Source organism: Cololabis saira, chromosome 4, assembly GCF_033807715.1.
Source record: "Cololabis saira isolate AMF1-May2022 chromosome 4, fColSai1.1, whole genome shotgun sequence".
Classification (NCBI taxonomy): Eukaryota; Metazoa; Chordata; class Actinopteri; order Beloniformes; family Belonidae; genus Cololabis; species Cololabis saira.
Genome location: NC_084590.1, coordinates 44,478,431 through 44,496,131, shown reverse-complemented (window position 1 = coordinate 44,496,131; position 17,701 = coordinate 44,478,431). Strand labels below are relative to the sequence as shown.

Sequence of the window (17,701 nt, the reverse complement as noted above, 5' to 3'; positions counted from 1 at the left end):
GTTGTTTCTGTCAGCCTATTTCAGTTTTAGTTTTAGTCTAGTCTTTGGTTCAAGCTATCATTTGAGTTTTTATTAGTTTTAGTCACGTTCATTCTCCTTTTAGTCGTGTCAAGTTTCAGTCGACTAAAAGTCTGAGCATTTTAATCTTATTTTAGTCAGATTTGTCCAGGACCCTTTTAGTCTTCTTTTAGTCAAAGATCGTATTTAGCCAAACCCATTTAAAAATTCAAACAATCTTATGATTATATTATTGTTACCTTATAGATTCAAGAATACTCTAATTTGAGTTTACAACATATTTATTTTTCCGCATTTATCCCCATCTTTTTCTTTTCCCACGACACATTGGGTTTTCTTTTCTACGTCTATCTAGGAAAGTGGTTTCTTCTTCTTCTCCAGCCCCAGAGCAGATCCCCGTGTTTCTCTATGTAACTTTGTTTTTAATGGTCGTGAACCTAGAGCTCGGCGTTAACGGCATCAGCCTCTAACTCTGCAGCTGCATCTTCTGGATCTGATTCCCCGCTGCAGCGACTGGGATTAAGGACTAACGTCACCCAGCAGAACTAAACCAGAGAAACTACTGAAAACATGGACATTAAACCAGAGAAACTACTGAAAACATGGACATTAAAGATCTTTGTTAGAACCTTTCATCTCGTTTTGGTCAACGAAAATGAAGATATATTTTAGCAGAGTTTTTATTTTGTAATCTACATTCGTCGACAATATTGCATTCTATATTTAATTATCGTTATCGTCAAATGACGTGCATTTTTGTTGCGTCTCGTTTTCCTCAGGTGATAAAGGTCAGGGGTTCAGCGGTCTTGCACCTCAGGGTTCGCCACGACCGAGCAACGTTCTCGCTGCATTAATAAAACTGCTGGTAAAGTTTTCAATAATTGATCAAACCCTCACAAACTGAGACAAGACTTCCCTTCAAACTCCTCCAGGTATATTCTGAGCCCTCAAACTCCTTAGACGGGTGGGAACACCACAGACGGCCTAAAAGATAACAAACCTCCAAAACCTCTTTTATTATGATGAAATTAAAATCATCTTCCACGTTACTTTCATCTTTATCTGACGCTGTGTTGTGTTCAGTTTATGCTCATTGTTAGCAGCAGTATTTGTAAAAGATACAAAGTCACAAAATGCCAAACAGTTAAAAAATACATTTGCACAAACAACTATACCGAATATTTGGATCGGTTTTTTGTGTTTTCTGAAAAACCTTAAGGGCCATTTTTATTATATACAATATCATTGAAAGACAAAAGCTGATGCAAATAAGTTTATTTATAAATACTGTGTTGGAAGAAAGAACCTGAAGGTTGTGACATCCGACTGGAGGAAGGGCTCGAGGGGTTTGATTGCTGCTCTTTAATGTGTAAAACGGTCATTTTCAGTTCCTCAAATGTAATTGGAAAATTACACTTGAAAGAAAGCTGTTTGGTGCTCAGGTGTGGGCGTCCTTTTGTTGATCTCTCCCTCAGTTGAGCAGGTAGAAGGTCTGGAGTTTATTCCCAGCGCTGCGTTTGCATCTGAAAGCTGCTGCAGATAAAGGAGCTCTCGTTGCAGCGTGAACCAGGATGTCCCGAGGCCTCAGATGGACATACGCCCGCTGGAGATAACGGGAGTCTTCAGGAGTGGCCCAACCCGCGGCTCCTCACATTCCCCCTAAAGCCTGATTTAAGGTTCTGCGTTAAACCAACGCAGAGCCTACGCCGTTGCCGTGTCCCCCAGAGCGCTAGTTACTTTGTTTAGCTTCCGGCTTTTCCGGTCACAGTGAATCAAAGAGAAAAGGACAACTATTGTGCAAAAAAAACAAAACAACCAAAAAAAAAAATCACACGTACACGAAGAAAAAAGCGCTGAAAGTTCACTACTGCTTCACGAACCGGAACCGGAAATGCGTTGCTACCAAGCAAACCAATCACAGCCCTCTCGGTCTGCGTCAGGTCCGCGTCGCCTCGACGCGTAGTTACATTTTTTGGGAGGTGCACGTCAGGCTACGGCGTAGGCTACGGAGAGACTCCCACGTAGCCGCGTACCCTACGGCGTAGGCTCTGCATTGATCTACTGGGGCGGCAGTAGCTCAGGTGGTAGAGCGGGTCGTCCAATGATCGGAAGGTCGGCGGTTCGAATCCCGCTCTATCCCAGTTTGCTGTCGTAATGCCTTGGGCAAGACACCTTACCCACCTTGCCCCGTGTGAATGTGTATGAATGTTGGTGGTGGTCGGAGGGGCCGTTAGGCGCGATATGGCAGCCACGCTTCTGTCAGTCTGCCCCAGGGCAGCTGTGGCTACAAACGTAGCTTACCACCACCGGAGAGAATGTGTATGAATGAATAATGATTTCTGTAAAGCGCTCTGGGTGCCTAGAAGGGCGCTATATAAATCCAAGTCATTATTATTAATGCAGAACCATAATTTAGCCTTAACGGTGGCCGAAGACTTCTTAAATAAAGGCAGTTGGACTTGACAGTGACCCGTACAGTTACCCGAAGAACCAGTGGTCCATGGACATTAATATTTGGCCACGAATCCAGTTTCTTAATATTTATATGTATTTCTACGCTGGAGAAATACACGAAGCAAAGCTTTAAGGCATACAAAAGTCTTGACGCTTGGTCCTACTTCAAGGCAGGATTTGTTGGCGAAATTAAAGTGATGAGGACACCGAACTTAATGATTTCACCGTTTAACGTTAGCTACCCAAAAATCCAACATTACCTGATACAAAATGGGAACCGCAAATCCACGTTTCGGCGCCTGGAATCCAGTCGTTTCTGCGAATTGCAGCGATCCATTTGTCTCTCTTAAGCTTATTTTTTTGGCAGTCTGTAAAACGATAACTCTGATTTCTTGCTAAATCTATGAGTTCAGTCGATCGCAGAAAAGCTCTTTCCCATTTTAGATGTTTTCGAGTGGCTCAAACTGCCACTCAGTGGGCGTAACCCGCTGTGAAGTTGCATCTGTGACGTCATGCGCATTCCCTCTATAGGGCTTGGTCGTCTTGACGTCATCACTTGGCGGAGCCGCTAGTTTGGGAGCTACCTTAACAGTTGCTAGAATGGAGCGCAGCTTACCTTTGACCGGATAACTGTGTTCCCACTGTTTGCCAGCTTTATGATCTGAAGCTCCTGCACCCATCCATTTGTGAACTGCATATGAGACTCCAACGACTTATACCAACGGAACTGCTCCAACGTGTAGGCGCTAACACTGCAAACAAGGTAGCCGAAGACATCGGTTGTGCAGAACTGCGGCAGTAAGTCCTTGTCGTAGCTCCACTCTTTAGTAGAGGTTTCATATGGATCTAAACCTTTAATAATCATTATTTTCTCCATATACCGGTCCCTGGCTTCCTTGTTTAAGGTATCCCGGTAAATTCCAGTTCCTTTCCGGCATTTTAATGTTTTTTTTTTCGTTCTGTCTGTTCACTTGGTGCTGTACACTGCTACTACACTGCTACTAGACTGCTGTTTGTTTACACTCACGAGGCCGCCAACATGGCCACCGTGTCCCAGACTGCAACTTGACGAACTAGCCCTATTAAAAAGAAAGCCTTCAGAGACCCGTGGGAGCACGGTGGAGGCAGTATCATGGGTTTCAGAGAGACAGGTCTGCAGGAACGTAGTCCAGACTCTAGTTTCAGACCAGATGTGCTGACGAACCGCAGCGGAAGGGATGGAAGCAGGCAAGACGCCATATGCTGTTGTTGCCAGGCGACAAACACAACATCCTATTGTCGTCCTGGTGACCGCTGGAATTCAACGACTCCCTCTACCATGCTACTGATTATTTATTTAATGTATACCTTATACAGCAACTATTAAAGTTTGGGGAGTCGGTCCTTTTCTTTTCACTTCAGTTTCATAAAAATGTGACGAAGTTGAGAGTGACAGACAACACTCATCCGTCAGCGAGATCTGACCCTTGTCTTGAAACTTCCCCTTAAAATTTAAGGGTTGAAATCTTCAAAAACCAAGTAACCGAGGCCAACAGCAGCAGAGTCCTGGAGAGTCCGGGAAAGCCCTGGAAAGACCTGGAGATCCCTGTAAAAGCCTTGGAGAGTCTTGGAGAGCCCAGAAGAGCCCTGGAGAATCCTCGATAGTCATGTAGAGCCATGGAAAAGCCCTGGCGAGACCGGGAGAGCCATGGAAAACCCTTGGAGATCCCTGGAAAAGCCATGGAGAGACAATGAGAGCTCTGGGGAGCTCTCATTGGTTTTTTGCACAATAGTTGTCCTTATCTCTTTGATTCACTCTGACCGGAAAAAAACGGAAGCTAAACAAAATATCAACTAGCGCTCTCGGGGGGTTTTGCACCGCGGCGTGACGGAGAAGTCCGAAGGATTCACGACGGCGTCACGGCAACGGCCTAGGCTCTGTGTTGATGTAACCCTGCGTTCACACTGAAAGCGTCAAAAATCTCCCAACGGCAACATCTCGCTGCTTGGTGCGTTGACACTGAAAGCTTCATGTACTGTCGACGCCTGCGGTGGGCGGGGCTTGAAGCTGCGCTGCAGAAGTGCAGGGAACAGTGGGAACAGCCTACTCATATAGCGTACACATCTTCAGTTTCCTATTTCACCATAGATCGCACTTTGAGAAGCCTTCTTTATATTTTAGCGTTATTTCCGCATAGATAAGAGTGAGTTTGATGCTCCTTAACAAGTTTGGTCCGCGGATCAACATCAACCGCCAGAGCCCTTGCTCAACCTGGGTGGATTTATGGTTCCGCGTCACACCAACGCAGAGCCAACGGCGTAAGGTTCGCGACGACGCACACCGTACCGCGACCGTACGCCGTCGATTTAACGCAGAACCATAATTCAGGCGAAGCTGCAATCTGTCTGCGCTGATCACTACATACCGGGTCGGAGCGGATTTGGTCATGATGTTTAACCTGTGTTTTGTGATTAATAAGCACGGTTTTTAATTATTTTGCGTTGGATCAATGTAGCAAATAAAATTGTTCGGACCATCCAGCTCCTCACCCATCAGATACGTGTTTCACGTGATCAGTTCAGGTAAAAACGGCAGTCAAATCAGCAAAAATGTCAGTTTGTTGGATGAAATATATTAATTCCTGATAAAATAAGTGTGTTAGTGCACAGCTCTGCTCATGTACGCATGTGAAAGAGTGTACGTTTGTGTGTACATGAAAGTACAATCTGCATTGAGGCTTCTCGCTTCGGGAATCCCGGTCTGTGATTGGACGCTGCCTCGGCGTCGCTGCTGCTCATTTGCATAAAGTTCAGATTTTTCAACTTCAAATTGACGCGCCGCCCCCGCTGCTCCTGCTGCTCCCGCTGCTCCTGCTGCTTCTCGACGCGAGTTTTCATAGACAATGAATGGCAACCGGCAGCCTATGACACCCGTGACGTTTCCAGTGTGAACGCAGGGTAAGGCAGAACCTTAATTCAGCCTTTAGGTGATGGTTACAGGGTTAGACACTTCTGACACCTTATGCTTATAAAGTTTAAAACTTTTCATTCGGTTAGTTTTATTCATGCTTGAATATTTGTCTGAGAGCCCCTGAAAATATTTCATCCATTCAAGCTATTTTAACATAATCAATTTATAATCTTATATTTGACACCGTGCATGGATTTGTGTGTAAAACGTTCAACAAATCAGCCTTGAATGGACTTTAGAGCAGATTCTGGTCCCATTTCTGAGCATGAACTTTTCTCTTTCCTGGTTTCTGCACCTCGGTACAAGTGAGACGTGGGTTTCCAACAGGGCACTTCCTGTTTACAGTCTTGACAATCTGAAACTTCTTCTGTGCCGTGAGCCGGAGGCCATCATTCTGGTACCCATAATTCTCCATCTCATGCGAGGATATTTACGACCCACAGGAAGCTGCACTCACCAAACTTCATCCATCGCCTCTAAGCGGCCCGTTAACCCATAATTCTTCTTTTTTTCCTCTCTCTGTGCCCCGGCCAAAGCCCTTCCCTGCCGCTGAATCCTCCCGAATCGCTCCATCCAACCCGGAGGCAGGGCGGCCACCCCTCACCCCCCGCTCCCAGGCTGATTCCAGCTCATTCCCACTGAGTCGCATTAGCATACAGATGTTACACTGAAAAGGGAAAGCAGGGCCACACAATGGGGCTGCATGACCAGGGGGGGAGGGAGGGGTCCAGGGGGCTGCACGGGGTTGGCCCTTGGCCTTTTTGAGGTCTTCCAGGAGCACACACACACACACACACACACACACACACACACACACACACACACACACACACACACACACACACACACACACACACATACACACACACACACACACACACACATACACATGCGCACACAAACCATGGGCATTGAATGCTAAGCAGCCGGGGGGGTTGTGGGATTCTGCTGTTATTCATTCACCACAGTGAAATCCCAGGCCTGAATGCCAGCACACACACACACACACACACACACACACACACACACACACACACACACACACACACACAGAAGTACTTATTTTGCCTGTGATGGATGAAAAAAGACAGATACTTTCATTTTTCACATTCTTGACCACTTTAATGGCCAGATCAGCTGTAGATGCCTCAGTGTGATTAAAGAGTTTATTATAAGGCAAGGCAAGTTTATTTGTATAGCACAATTCAACACAAGGTAATTCAAAGTGTTTTACATCAACATTAAAAGCGGCAAGACACAATTAAACAGTAAATAACAAATAAAATGAAATAAAATGATAAGAAAAGAGGTAAAATAATAGAAAGCACAAGTTGTTAAAAGGTAAGGGCAGTAGATCCAGCAGGTACATCTCATTCTTACAATGGCAAGAATTACGTTTCGATACGGTTAAAACGTACAAAGACCGGGTCAAATACAGTATTACAAAAGTAATCTGTAACAATTCATACGGTGAATTAAACCAATTTGACAATTCTATGCCACAATGCCTGTTTCCAGGTCTTATTTTACGCAACTGACGAGAATTACGTTTTCTATAAGGCATAAATTAGTTGTAGAAGGGAAAAAATGCTGACTTGAACTCAAAAGCAACTCTGGGCTGTAATCTTGTTTTTTGTGTGTTTCTTCCAGATATGAAGACACAACCTTGAGAGAATGTACGTCCCTCCTCACCAGCAGGCATTCATCCTTTCATGTTCTTCTTTTTCCAGCTAAAGAGATGCTGCGTTATATTAATACAGTTTGATTTGGTCAGATTGTAGCGAAGGTTTTATATTTGAGTCACTAAGAGAACCTTAGATTGTAGGTTTTCCCAGAAAACTGCCGCTATCTGACGCGTCCGGCTGAATGTTTTGGAAACGAGGTTTGAAGAGAAAAATATCTTGCAGACTTTTTCAAACTTTTCTTTTTCTTCGTCCTGTTTTCACCTCTTCGTATGTTGTACAGCACTAACAGGAATGGAAGGAAAACGCATTTTAATGCATCAATAAACTGGCTCTGCCCGTAAACCACCGCATCCATCTGGCGGCGGTTATTTTGTGGTTATATTACAGTATAGTTTATAGTTTTATTTGGATCCCCATCAGCCACAGCAAAACTGCAGCTATTCTTCCTGGGGTCCGACACATAATACACAGTACATTACAACAAAAAATTTTAAGTAAAACTAAATAGATAGCATATAAAAAAAGAAAGGAAAAACAGAAAATAAAGAAAAAATAAAAAGTCATTCCATTCCAACATTTAGATATAAATAAAAATAATACATATTCATACACTTTATAACATCAACAAATTCAAACAATGTATACTTATCATAATTTTCACCAATAACATTTTTTAATATATATTCATTTATTTATAATATATTTGTATATATATATATATATATATATATATATATATATATATATATACACAAATATATTATAAATAAATGAATATATATAATATATATATATATATATATATATATACACATACCCATATACTATCTACATTATTTATTTATTTATTTATTTAATAATAATTAAATATGTTTTATATGTTCTATTCTATTCAAGAGATGTTTCTTTACTAAAAATTTGAATTATTTTATGTTAGTAGTTTTCTAGTGTTTCAAGTGTTTGGGAAGTGGGTTCCATGCAGACATAGCTCTGTACATCACCGTTCTTTTACCATATTTTGTCTTTATTTTTGGCAGCGAAAAATCACCTCTGAGCTCGTCTTGTGCTGTAGCTATGATTTTCTGAACTGTAACATAACTTTTTGTATAGAATTTGCAGTGTTTTTGATATGGATACATTTCTTACAAATATTAATAAAGAATAAAGTAATCTTTCTCTTAACATTAACCAGCTGAGATTTCTATGCATTTTAAATACATTTGTTCTGAGATCACAACCCAGGACCAAGCAAGGAACAGTTAAGATAAAGTTAACTCAGAACTACTTGTTTTTCCATCATGCACGGTTACTTTAAGCGCAGGGAAATGCACGTGTTGTGTGATGGAGGTAAAGTAAACGTGCAGAAACACACCCACAGAGGGGAGGAGCTGGGCTTCTGCTCCGCTCTGTGTGAATAGATGGAAATCAGTCACAAGTATCTCAGTGTCCTATTGTGTCCCGGGAAGTCTTTGTTCGAGCATCTGTTGCCCAAACATTCTCCTCCGTGTCATTCACCCTAAAGTGGTGGGTTCAGACATGTCGCAACAAACCCCACACCCACACACACACACACACCCACACACACACACACACACACACACACACACACACACACACACACACACACACACACACACACACACACACACACACACACACACACACACACACACACACACACAGGGGAGGGACGGGAGATTACCCGTACACAAGTAAGAAAGAGAGTTAATCTTTGTTCTTTTTGTGTGTCGATGAGACACAGATGATGGTAAAAAAGGACCCAGAAACAGAGGCAGCATGTTAAGGAGCTCCTCGTGGGAACGTTCGGACAAACATTCATCATTTTTCATCGCAAGTTTTTCCTCTTTTCCAGAAACATGTTTGTCATATTATAAACCGGCTCATAGGCCAAACGCCCTACAGATGAAAATAAAACAAATGCTGCGGAGACATCGGGTTTATTCCTGTTATGTAAGGCCGAGCAAAAACCCAAACTTTGTTTTCGAGTTGAGCATTTTTGCAAGTTTATGCATCATTCTTGAACATTTTCAACTTTTTCTGGGCTTATTTTCTTTCCCTTTGACTTCTGAAGCAGATTGTGACACGTGAGGACGCCACTGGTCACGTGGATTACAATGACAAGACTTTTAAAGTTAACTTTTGGTTTCAAACTTATGGACATTTGTATTTTCTTCCCAAGACAGTCTCAATCCAAAAGACATTGATGCTGTAATATTTGCACAAACAAAAAAGCACATGGCACAAAATCCACTGAGATCCAAGATGAAACTCTGTTTAAGAGACTTTTATTTTGAAATAAAGTTGGGCATATATATTAAGATAAAGAACAAGGTTATCAACATAACCGCTGGAATGTAAACAATAGATGCACTTAAATTATGTGAAAGAAAAACACAATATCAAACAACACAATATAGGTTTTGCTTTAAAACAAAATAAATATCACTTTTAAGTTAACAAACGTTTAAAAAAAAAACATTTTGCTGTCAAATCAACAAAAAGCTACAGCAACAAGAAGCATCTCTGGACTCATCGGGACAGGCTGAGCTGATTTCAGGAGGAAAACAAACCGTGTTTTTTGTTTTATTTCATCTGAAATCGCCTGATCCGCCAGCTAGAAAGCGTGCAACCAGAGTCCGAGCAACAAACACATTGTCATCGAGCCGACTCCGACAAATAAAATCAACTTTACAACGAAGGAAACCTTCTCAAGAGTCCTGCAGGAGTCACACGAGGTGCATAATGATAGTTTTTCCCGTTTTACTGTTGTGTGGCTCCTGAACTGGTGGTTTTGTTTAGCGCTCAAGCTCACGGTGGTGCATGTCGGGAGGCGTGAGGTCGAAGCGGAGAGGAGAGGCGCCCGCCTGCGTCGTCACGTGGACCACGTTGGAGGTCGGCGAGGAACCGCCGAGCCGCCGGCGACGTGAAGACGCGAGACGCGATTTTCCGGCCAGTAAGGCAACATAAATACAGAATGCCAAAAAATAAAAGGTTCGTCTCCCTCCTTTTCCTCTCCTCTCCTCTTAAACCTCTTAAAGCTGCCGGTTAACCAAAAACGCGGCGGGATTTAGGAACCTGAATGTAAAGCGTAATTTCTCTGGCACCTTGAGAAGAATTCAGGATCACAAAATACTCACAGAAATATGACATCATCGTTTAAAAAAGTAATAAATAGGACTAAAAAAAAAGGAACTGTGTTAGGCTATATCAGCTGTCGTGGCTACGGCTAGGAGTTAACGGTTTACGGTTGGGAGGACTATCATCAACTTTGGTAACTAGTCAGTGGGTCGCCTACTCGGGGCTAATCTCGCAGCTACGGCGAGTTCAACAGCTGACAAGTACAATCAACAATCAATCAATCAATCAATCAATCGATTAGCGACTCCGAGGGGTGCTAACTGTGGCTGGAGAGCTGCTTCAACCGGTCAGTAAAAACACGAAGCAGCTCTCCGGTCACGAAAGGCTGGAAAGCATCGATCGATCGCGATCCACCTGGAACCGGGGGGGAAAAGTTTGGTACCCTCCAGTCTTTCTCTAAAAAAGTGGGTATACAACAGTATACAGCAGTAACGATGGCGTAAAATAAAAGAAAAGACGGAGGAGAAGTCAACTAAAAGTGGACGAACACGGCGCAGCGCTACAGCTGCTTGGCTGAGAAATGCAATATGCACGAAGATACGTTTACTGGGCCGGATTCAGGAAGGGGCCGAGGGCTTTAATGTTCTGGGTCCAGACACATCAAACTCCCCGTTCCCGGTTTAAATTCAGCCCTACAGTAAAAATGCCCCCCCCCCCCCCCACTACTCGTCTGACACGGAGAGGCGGCTGAAGATGGGCAGGCGGCGGCCCTCGAAGCTGGGAGACTCCGAGCCGCTGGATGAGGCCGAGCTGAGCGAGCAGGAGGAGGTATAGCCCTCCTCCGAGAGCGAGTCCGCCGAGGAGCAGCGCTGGAGGCCTCCCGGCAGCTGCTGGGGGGGGTGGTAGGCCGGGGGGGCCGGGGCCTTGGAGGGGGGGAACCCCAAGGGGCTTAGGGAGTCGGTCACGGCGTAGAAGCGCAGCGCCGAGTCGCCGCCGCCCTCGACGGCCAGGTCACCGGGGAACGGGTAGGGGCAGTGCTTCAGCGCCCCCGGGTCGGGGAAGAGGGGGGACAGGAGCTCCGGGCTCCCCGTGGAGGACGGCGGGGGGGACACCGAGGACGCTCGGGCAAAGACGAAGGGGGACGACTCCTCCACGGGCCGGAAGCTGCTGGCCGCGGAGGGGAAGCCGGCGAAGCTGAGGCTGTGCCGCAGCAGGGGGGGCCTGGGCTTCGGCCTCTGGGAGGGGCCGGCCTGCAGCTCGTCGGCGTTGTGGATGAAGTGGCAACGGGCGCCGTACGGGCAGAAGCCGATGGTGTGGAAGGTGCGGCAGGGCTCCGTCTTGTACTTGGGGTGCCGGCTGAGGCCGCGCAGCTCGTCCATGCCGTGGGCGAACTGGCACTTGGCGCCGTACTTGCAGGCGCCGCTCTCCTCGTAGGTGCGGCACAGCTCCGTCTTGTAGCGCGTGGAGATGTGAGGCGGCGGCGCCGCAGCCGCGGCCACGGCCGCCGCCCTGGCAGAGGGGCAGGAGGCGGCGGCGGAGGCCACCGAGGTGCTGCTGAGGCACAGGCCCGGCGGTGGGGGCAGGGTGGACAGCTTCTCCTCCCGGGAGCCGCCCTCGATCATGCTGACCGAGCGGTCGACTCTGAAGGGGATGTGGCTCAGCGAGGAGAGCGGCAGCTCGCGGCTCCACCGCTGGCCGGGGCCCGGCTGGAGCCCCCAGCAGCCGGGCTCGGCCAGCTCCGAGCTGCCGCTGTTGAACTTGGAGTTGGGGAGCGTCACGGGGCAGAGAGAGTGGCGCCGCTGGAAACCCAGGACCCGGTGCTGCTGCGAACTGCAGGACAGGCCGCCGGACAGGCTGCCAGACAAGCTGCCGGACAAGCTGCCGGACAGGCTGCTGGACAGGCCATCTGTCGCGTCCAGGCCGCGGAAAGTCTGTCACACGAGAGAAGAGAGGGAAGAAGAATGAGATGTGAACTCTTTCTTGCATTCCTGGAGCACCAAAGTGACACTGAAAACTACAGCAACATCTACAGCAGAGATTAGCCCCAGCACTGATGGAGAGTCGGATTGTGGCAACACTGAAAAAGTATCAAATTGGGCCTCATTCTTCTGTAATTATTAAGCAAAACTCTTCTTTAATCAATTATTTATATTTTAAATTCCGTCAAAATGTTGAAAATTAAACATTTGCACCAAAGTGAGACTGAAAACTACAGCAACGTCTACAGCAGAGATGAGCCCCAGCACTGATGGACAAGTCGGAATGTGGCAACACTGAAAAAGTATTAAATTAGGCCTCATCCTTTCGTAATTATTAAGCTCAACTCTCCAAAATAAGTGTTTAATCAATAATTCATATTTTAAATGCCATTTAAATTTTGAAAATTAAACATTTGCAGGAAATAATGACCCCTACTCCTCAAGTTTGCAGGACTACTGTGACTTTTCAAGTCAAAACAAGGCGGCAAGAGCTGGTGATAGTTAAAGTTGGGCTTTACCTTGCAGAACTCCTCGTCCAGCTCCAGGAAAGGTGTCAGAAAGTCAGAGGGCATGATTCACTCCACCGTCCGAGCCCGAGGTCTGAGCCAGCAGTGGAGGACTGGATCTTCTTGGCAGGGGGGGGGGGGGGGGGGGTTGGTTTGGTTTTCCTCTAGTCCCAGAAGGGTCGTCCGACCTGAAATGAGGAGGTAGCAGCCAGATCCGTGTGAGAGAGCAGGGAAGTAGCACGGCGTGTCTGCAGGAGGAAAGTTCCTGCAACATTTGTTGGAATCTGCTTAAATAGTTGGGGAAACCCCCCCACCCTGAGTGCCCACCCCCTGCCTGAGGGCTCCAGGGGGCAGGGCTGGGAGTGTATGCGTGGTAATGTGTGTTAATGTGTGTGTGCCGGGGTGGGAATTAGCAGGGAGGGAGTGGAGAGTTAGAGGGGGGGGGGTCCTGTATCATAATTGTGTGCTGGGGGGCAGGGAGGACACAGCCGGGAGGAGGAGGGGGCTGAATGAAGCTACTTTGCTACCCATTCATGACTAAACCCTTAAAGGAGCTGAAAACTAGAGTATAAACAAGCAGAAAAGGAGGAAAAGTTGAGTTTAAAATAGATTATTAGACATTAAATCATCAACCTTTTAATGACAGGTTGTTAACCCTTTTTTTGTTGTCATTTGAGTTCAACAAGTTAGATCTACGAAAACAGTTTTGACAAATTTGAAGAATCTGTTGGGTCACAGGAAGGCGGGCCTTTGTACCGTCGCCGTGGCGTTATTCTTCATCCAGCGTTATGGATGGTTGCACCTCAGACCTTTTCAGTCTGATAAAGGACTGAGATTTGATGGTTGTCCAACCAGGAACAAGATAAAGTAGGAACAATGATGACCTGGAGTCGGCCTCCGCTCAGGCTCTTTGTGTGTTTTTGTTGACTCGAAAACTCCCAGAAATGCCCAAACGGGGTGTGAATAATCTGCAGAGGGCACACATCACCCCACCCAGATGTGTGAGCTGTGGTTCTGCAACGAGGCGGAAACGCCATCTTTAACTGGGTTCTCTGCACAAAATGTAATTAAAAGAAAGAAAAAGGTCCTTAATGTGACTATTAATTTAGTTAACTTATTCAAACACCTTCACTTTCATGAGCGATAAGAAGCGGTGACTCAGCAACTCCTGCAGCAACATGTTTTCCTTTAAAAAGGTTGTTTTTGTGGTGAAATGCTAATTCGGGGGGCAGTTTGCATGTTTTTTGCACCACTTCCCGGCTCTAATTGCTCAGACTGAACTGAACACAGACCCAGAACGGTAGTTCTGCACCGGTTTTCTGATAACCTGCCAGCATTGTCGCGTCCCGTGCGTTGCGTTCTGCAAGTCAGGTTGGCCTGCTCCGTATTTCAGTTTGGTGACTCTGCAACCTGCTCAAAGACGAAACGACCGTCTCATCCTGCCTCAGCGGTGACGGTGCAACGGCCCCTGGAAGAGGATCTGTGGAGAAAGCTCTGCTCAACCGGGTCTCACAGCAGCGCTGCTAATCTGTTCATCTGTTCTCCGGTCGCCACTTTCACTAATGCCAGTAAAACCTTTTAAACAAATACTGTTGCGTTACATTTTTAAAGCCACTAAGGAGGATTTTGGAGGTCTGGTGGTGGACTTGAGCTTCAGGTTTATGCTTCATCTTCAATCTGATGACGTACGTACTCGATAGCGGGGAACCGTACGCCGTATCTCCACAACGGCTGCTGGGAGCATCCTCTCCCAAACTACCAAAACTCATTTCTTAGAAAGTTAAAAACCCTTGTTTCAAGAAAAGGGAAGACTGTTTTCAGACTATTTTGTTGGTTTTAAGAGCTATAGTCAAGAAAACTTTCTCACTCCATTGGCTGAGATATTTTTGCACATAATAAGACAAATCTGACTAGATTTATTGGGCTTATTTCTAGCAGGGCTGTGTTGATAATTATGAGGACTGTTAAATCCAGAATAGGGTTTTAAAGTTTTAAAAGATACCCGATCCAAGCTCTGTCATGTTTGCCAAACAAACCAGCTTCCTGTCTGACCATGGGCTCACTTCTGGTTCCTAGAGTTTCCAGGAGTGGCGATGGGAGGCCGAGCCGTCAGTTATCAGGCTCCTTTCTTGTGGCAGCGACTCTCAGTTGGAGATTGGGACACAAACAAACCTTCTCTGGCTTTAAGATCAGCCTCAAAATTGAAGGTTGAGGAGGAGAACATGTGCCACTACCTCAGTTATTCTGCCGTCCCTTTGGTCCTGGACTGTCGTGTTTGTTGCTGATTCAACTGGTCTTTTATATATAAAAACAAAGATTAATAATTAGTCCAATTTAATTTATTTGTAATTTATTTATTTATCTCTTGTACTTTGCACTATTCACCCAAGCTACACTGTCTACTCCCCCTGAACACGTCTTCCTAAATGTTTGTAATTTGTGCGTCTGAATGTCTGTGAGTTGTGAGTCAGTTGTCTACTGTTAAGTGTTTTTATAGTTTTTTCCATCTACTGGATGCCCCAAATTTCCTTCTGGATCAATAAAGTATCTATCTATCCATCTGTCTATTTAACGTTTGGCCAAAACAGCCCAGAATCCACACTTTGTCACATGGAAACACCCATTTCACCCATTCCAGGAGATGCTGGGATGGTTTGTGTCTGGAGGAACTGGTTGTAAAACTGGTAAAGTTCTTCATGGCCTCATTCAGACATACCTGTAAAAGTGCAAAAGCAGTATTTTCCATTTGTGTGAGCTTAAAGGGTGTATCAAGGGGAATATAGACGTGACTGAAAAAAAGTAAAGAAAATACATATTTTCATTGTTTTTACATTTTTGCTTGTGCTGAATGATAAAATAGCTTGATGTCATATCAGTGGAGTGTGTTTATACGGCACTTTAATGGACTTGAGACACTTTTACGCCATAATCCACACGAGTATCAAACAAAACAAAACAAAAATCGTATTTACAAAGATTATATTGCACAAAAAGCAACAGCACAACAGGTAGCAGAAGCTGCAGCTCAGACATTTGAACAGTTTTATTTTTCTAGTCCATTTTCCTCTGAAACACACAAAAATACTCCTTTTCCATCAAACCGGTTACATGGCTGGTTCTGGGCCAGAGTCAGTTATCTACTGTTAAGTGTTTTATTATAGTGTTTTTTTCAGCTACTCGATGCCCTAAATTTCCTTCGGGATCAATAAAGTATCCATCTATCTATCTGTCTATCTAACGTTTTCCCAAAACAGACCAGAATCCACACTTTGTCACATGGAAACACCCATTTCAAGATGCTGTGATGGTTTGCGTCTGGAGGAACTGAACGTAAAACTGTAAACATAAAACCCCCCAGCAGATACGTCTTATCGCAGGCGCTCGCTGTTACAGTACGTTACTGTTGAGTGTGTGCATGTGTGTGTGTTGTTTTAAACTGTTAAAGAGTGTGGTTTCCTCCCTCTTGTTGGTTGGTTTTGTAACAGACTCCTCTTTTATTTCCTCATTTTTAACCTTCCCCCCCATCTCACCACTTCCAGCCCCACTTTTCTCATGTACTTGTTCTGCTCTATCAGGGAAATCACCCCCCCACCCCAATCTGCCGATCCCCTCTGTCTCGCTCTGTGATGTTGTGGTCTGGCTTTTCTGGGTGACACAGCCACCGAATCTGTTCTTACATAAACCAGCATAACTGTCTGTGGGAGCGGGGTGCATGTGTGGTTGAGGGGGGATTTAAACGTTGTAGCTGCAGCTCAGCGGCCACGGTTACATGATGTTTTTAATTCGGAATTAATTATTCTGAATTAAATAATTCCGAATTAAACTATTTTCCTTCGAGTTTACATGGAAATAGTAATTCCGAATTGAGGTTTACATGGAAAACACGTTTGATGGTCTTTATCCAATTCCTCTACAGGTCTGGGGGTTGGGAAGGTTCTGATTGGATAGGGGGGCGGACCGGAAGTTATGTCTACTGGAAGAAAAACAAACTTAGCCGCTACAACTTTGAAAAGCTCACAATTTTAATGTTTTCTGTTTCCATCTGTTCTTTTAATTATTTCCAGGTCCTCCAAGCTATTTATTAAATAAATCGTCATGCTGCCATCTTGAAACTTTGTTTGGAAAACCAGCCAGCGCGGAATATAAGCGTCATGGAGACAGACGGGCGAGGGAACGAGCAGAAAGAAAGACCGGAATTAATTTAAAGCGGAATGAGAATTATTCTATTCGGATTTAAAATCGGAATAAACCAGCCACTTACTTCAGAATTAAGTTTAATTCGGAATGGTCATTTTCATTCGGAATTAGGTGTTTACCTAGTAATTTTTACTCATTTTAAATCGGATTTAATTTTAATTCTGAATTAAAGAGGAATTAGACTTCCCATGTAAACGCACTCAGTGTGAGACGACTGCCCTGGTCATGATGCAGCCGGAGAGGAGCCCGGGGCCCCGGGGCCTCGCTCCTCCCTCGGTTCTGCCCAGCCAGCCACCCGGGGTGAGAATGGGGTGTGAATGTCAGATCATCCGCTTCGGTTACAAACGATGGTCATTCCAGGACCCCCCCCCTCCTCAACCAATGAGTGCTGATGGCGGGGAGATTCCCGATGAAGCCCAACAATCCACCAGATCATGCATTTCAAGCAGATCTAAGTCACATTTAAACGGAATACAAGAGCATGAAAGTCATTACACACTAGTCTCCATTTCCACAAATGTGTATTGTCGAGTTTCCTGTCTACTGATGCTAACGATGCGCTGACTGATGGACGCCCAAACATCACATTACATTTACACAATGGAGACAGTGTGGTATTGTGTTTTGTCCCCAGTGGTGTCCAGCCAGAAGGACAACCCAGAATCCTCAGTGTGGTAGAGATAAACTGATGAATAGCACTCACATGTATTGGTAAACCCATCTTTGTATTTGTATCTTTATATATTTGTCATCACATCTAAAACCCAGCAATACTCAACATGACTAAGCACCCAGATCTGCTTCTGGTGTTCA

At 45.1% G+C, this 17,701-nt stretch overlaps 1 protein-coding gene across 1 annotated transcript; it reads right to left on the bottom strand.

Moving 5' to 3' along the window:
- Positions 1–9,403: 9,403 nt before the first annotated feature.
- Positions 9,404–12,976, bottom strand: sb:cb81 (mRNA decay activator protein ZFP36L1-like). Its single transcript, XM_061719907.1, has 2 exons — positions 12,704–12,976; positions 9,404–12,137 (listed from the first exon to the last, which is right to left on the bottom strand). Exons 1-2 carry the CDS (start codon positions 12,755–12,757, stop codon positions 10,929–10,931), a joined length of 1,263 nt encoding a protein of 420 aa, XP_061575891.1. The 5' UTR covers positions 12,758–12,976; the 3' UTR covers positions 9,404–10,928.
- Positions 12,977–17,701: the final 4,725 nt, after the last annotated feature.

What these genes read in the sequence shown, in the direction of transcription:
- sb:cb81 (XM_061719907.1), bottom strand. Translation starts at nt 12,757, where the DNA reads ATGCCCTCTGACTTTCTGACACCTTTCCTGGAGCTGGACGAGGAGTTC. An exon ending in TGGACGAGGAGTTCTGCAAG is followed by an intron (nt 12,138 to 12,703) that starts GTAAAGCCCAAC and finishes CTCGTGTGACAG; the next exon opens with ACTTTCCGCGGCCTGGACGC.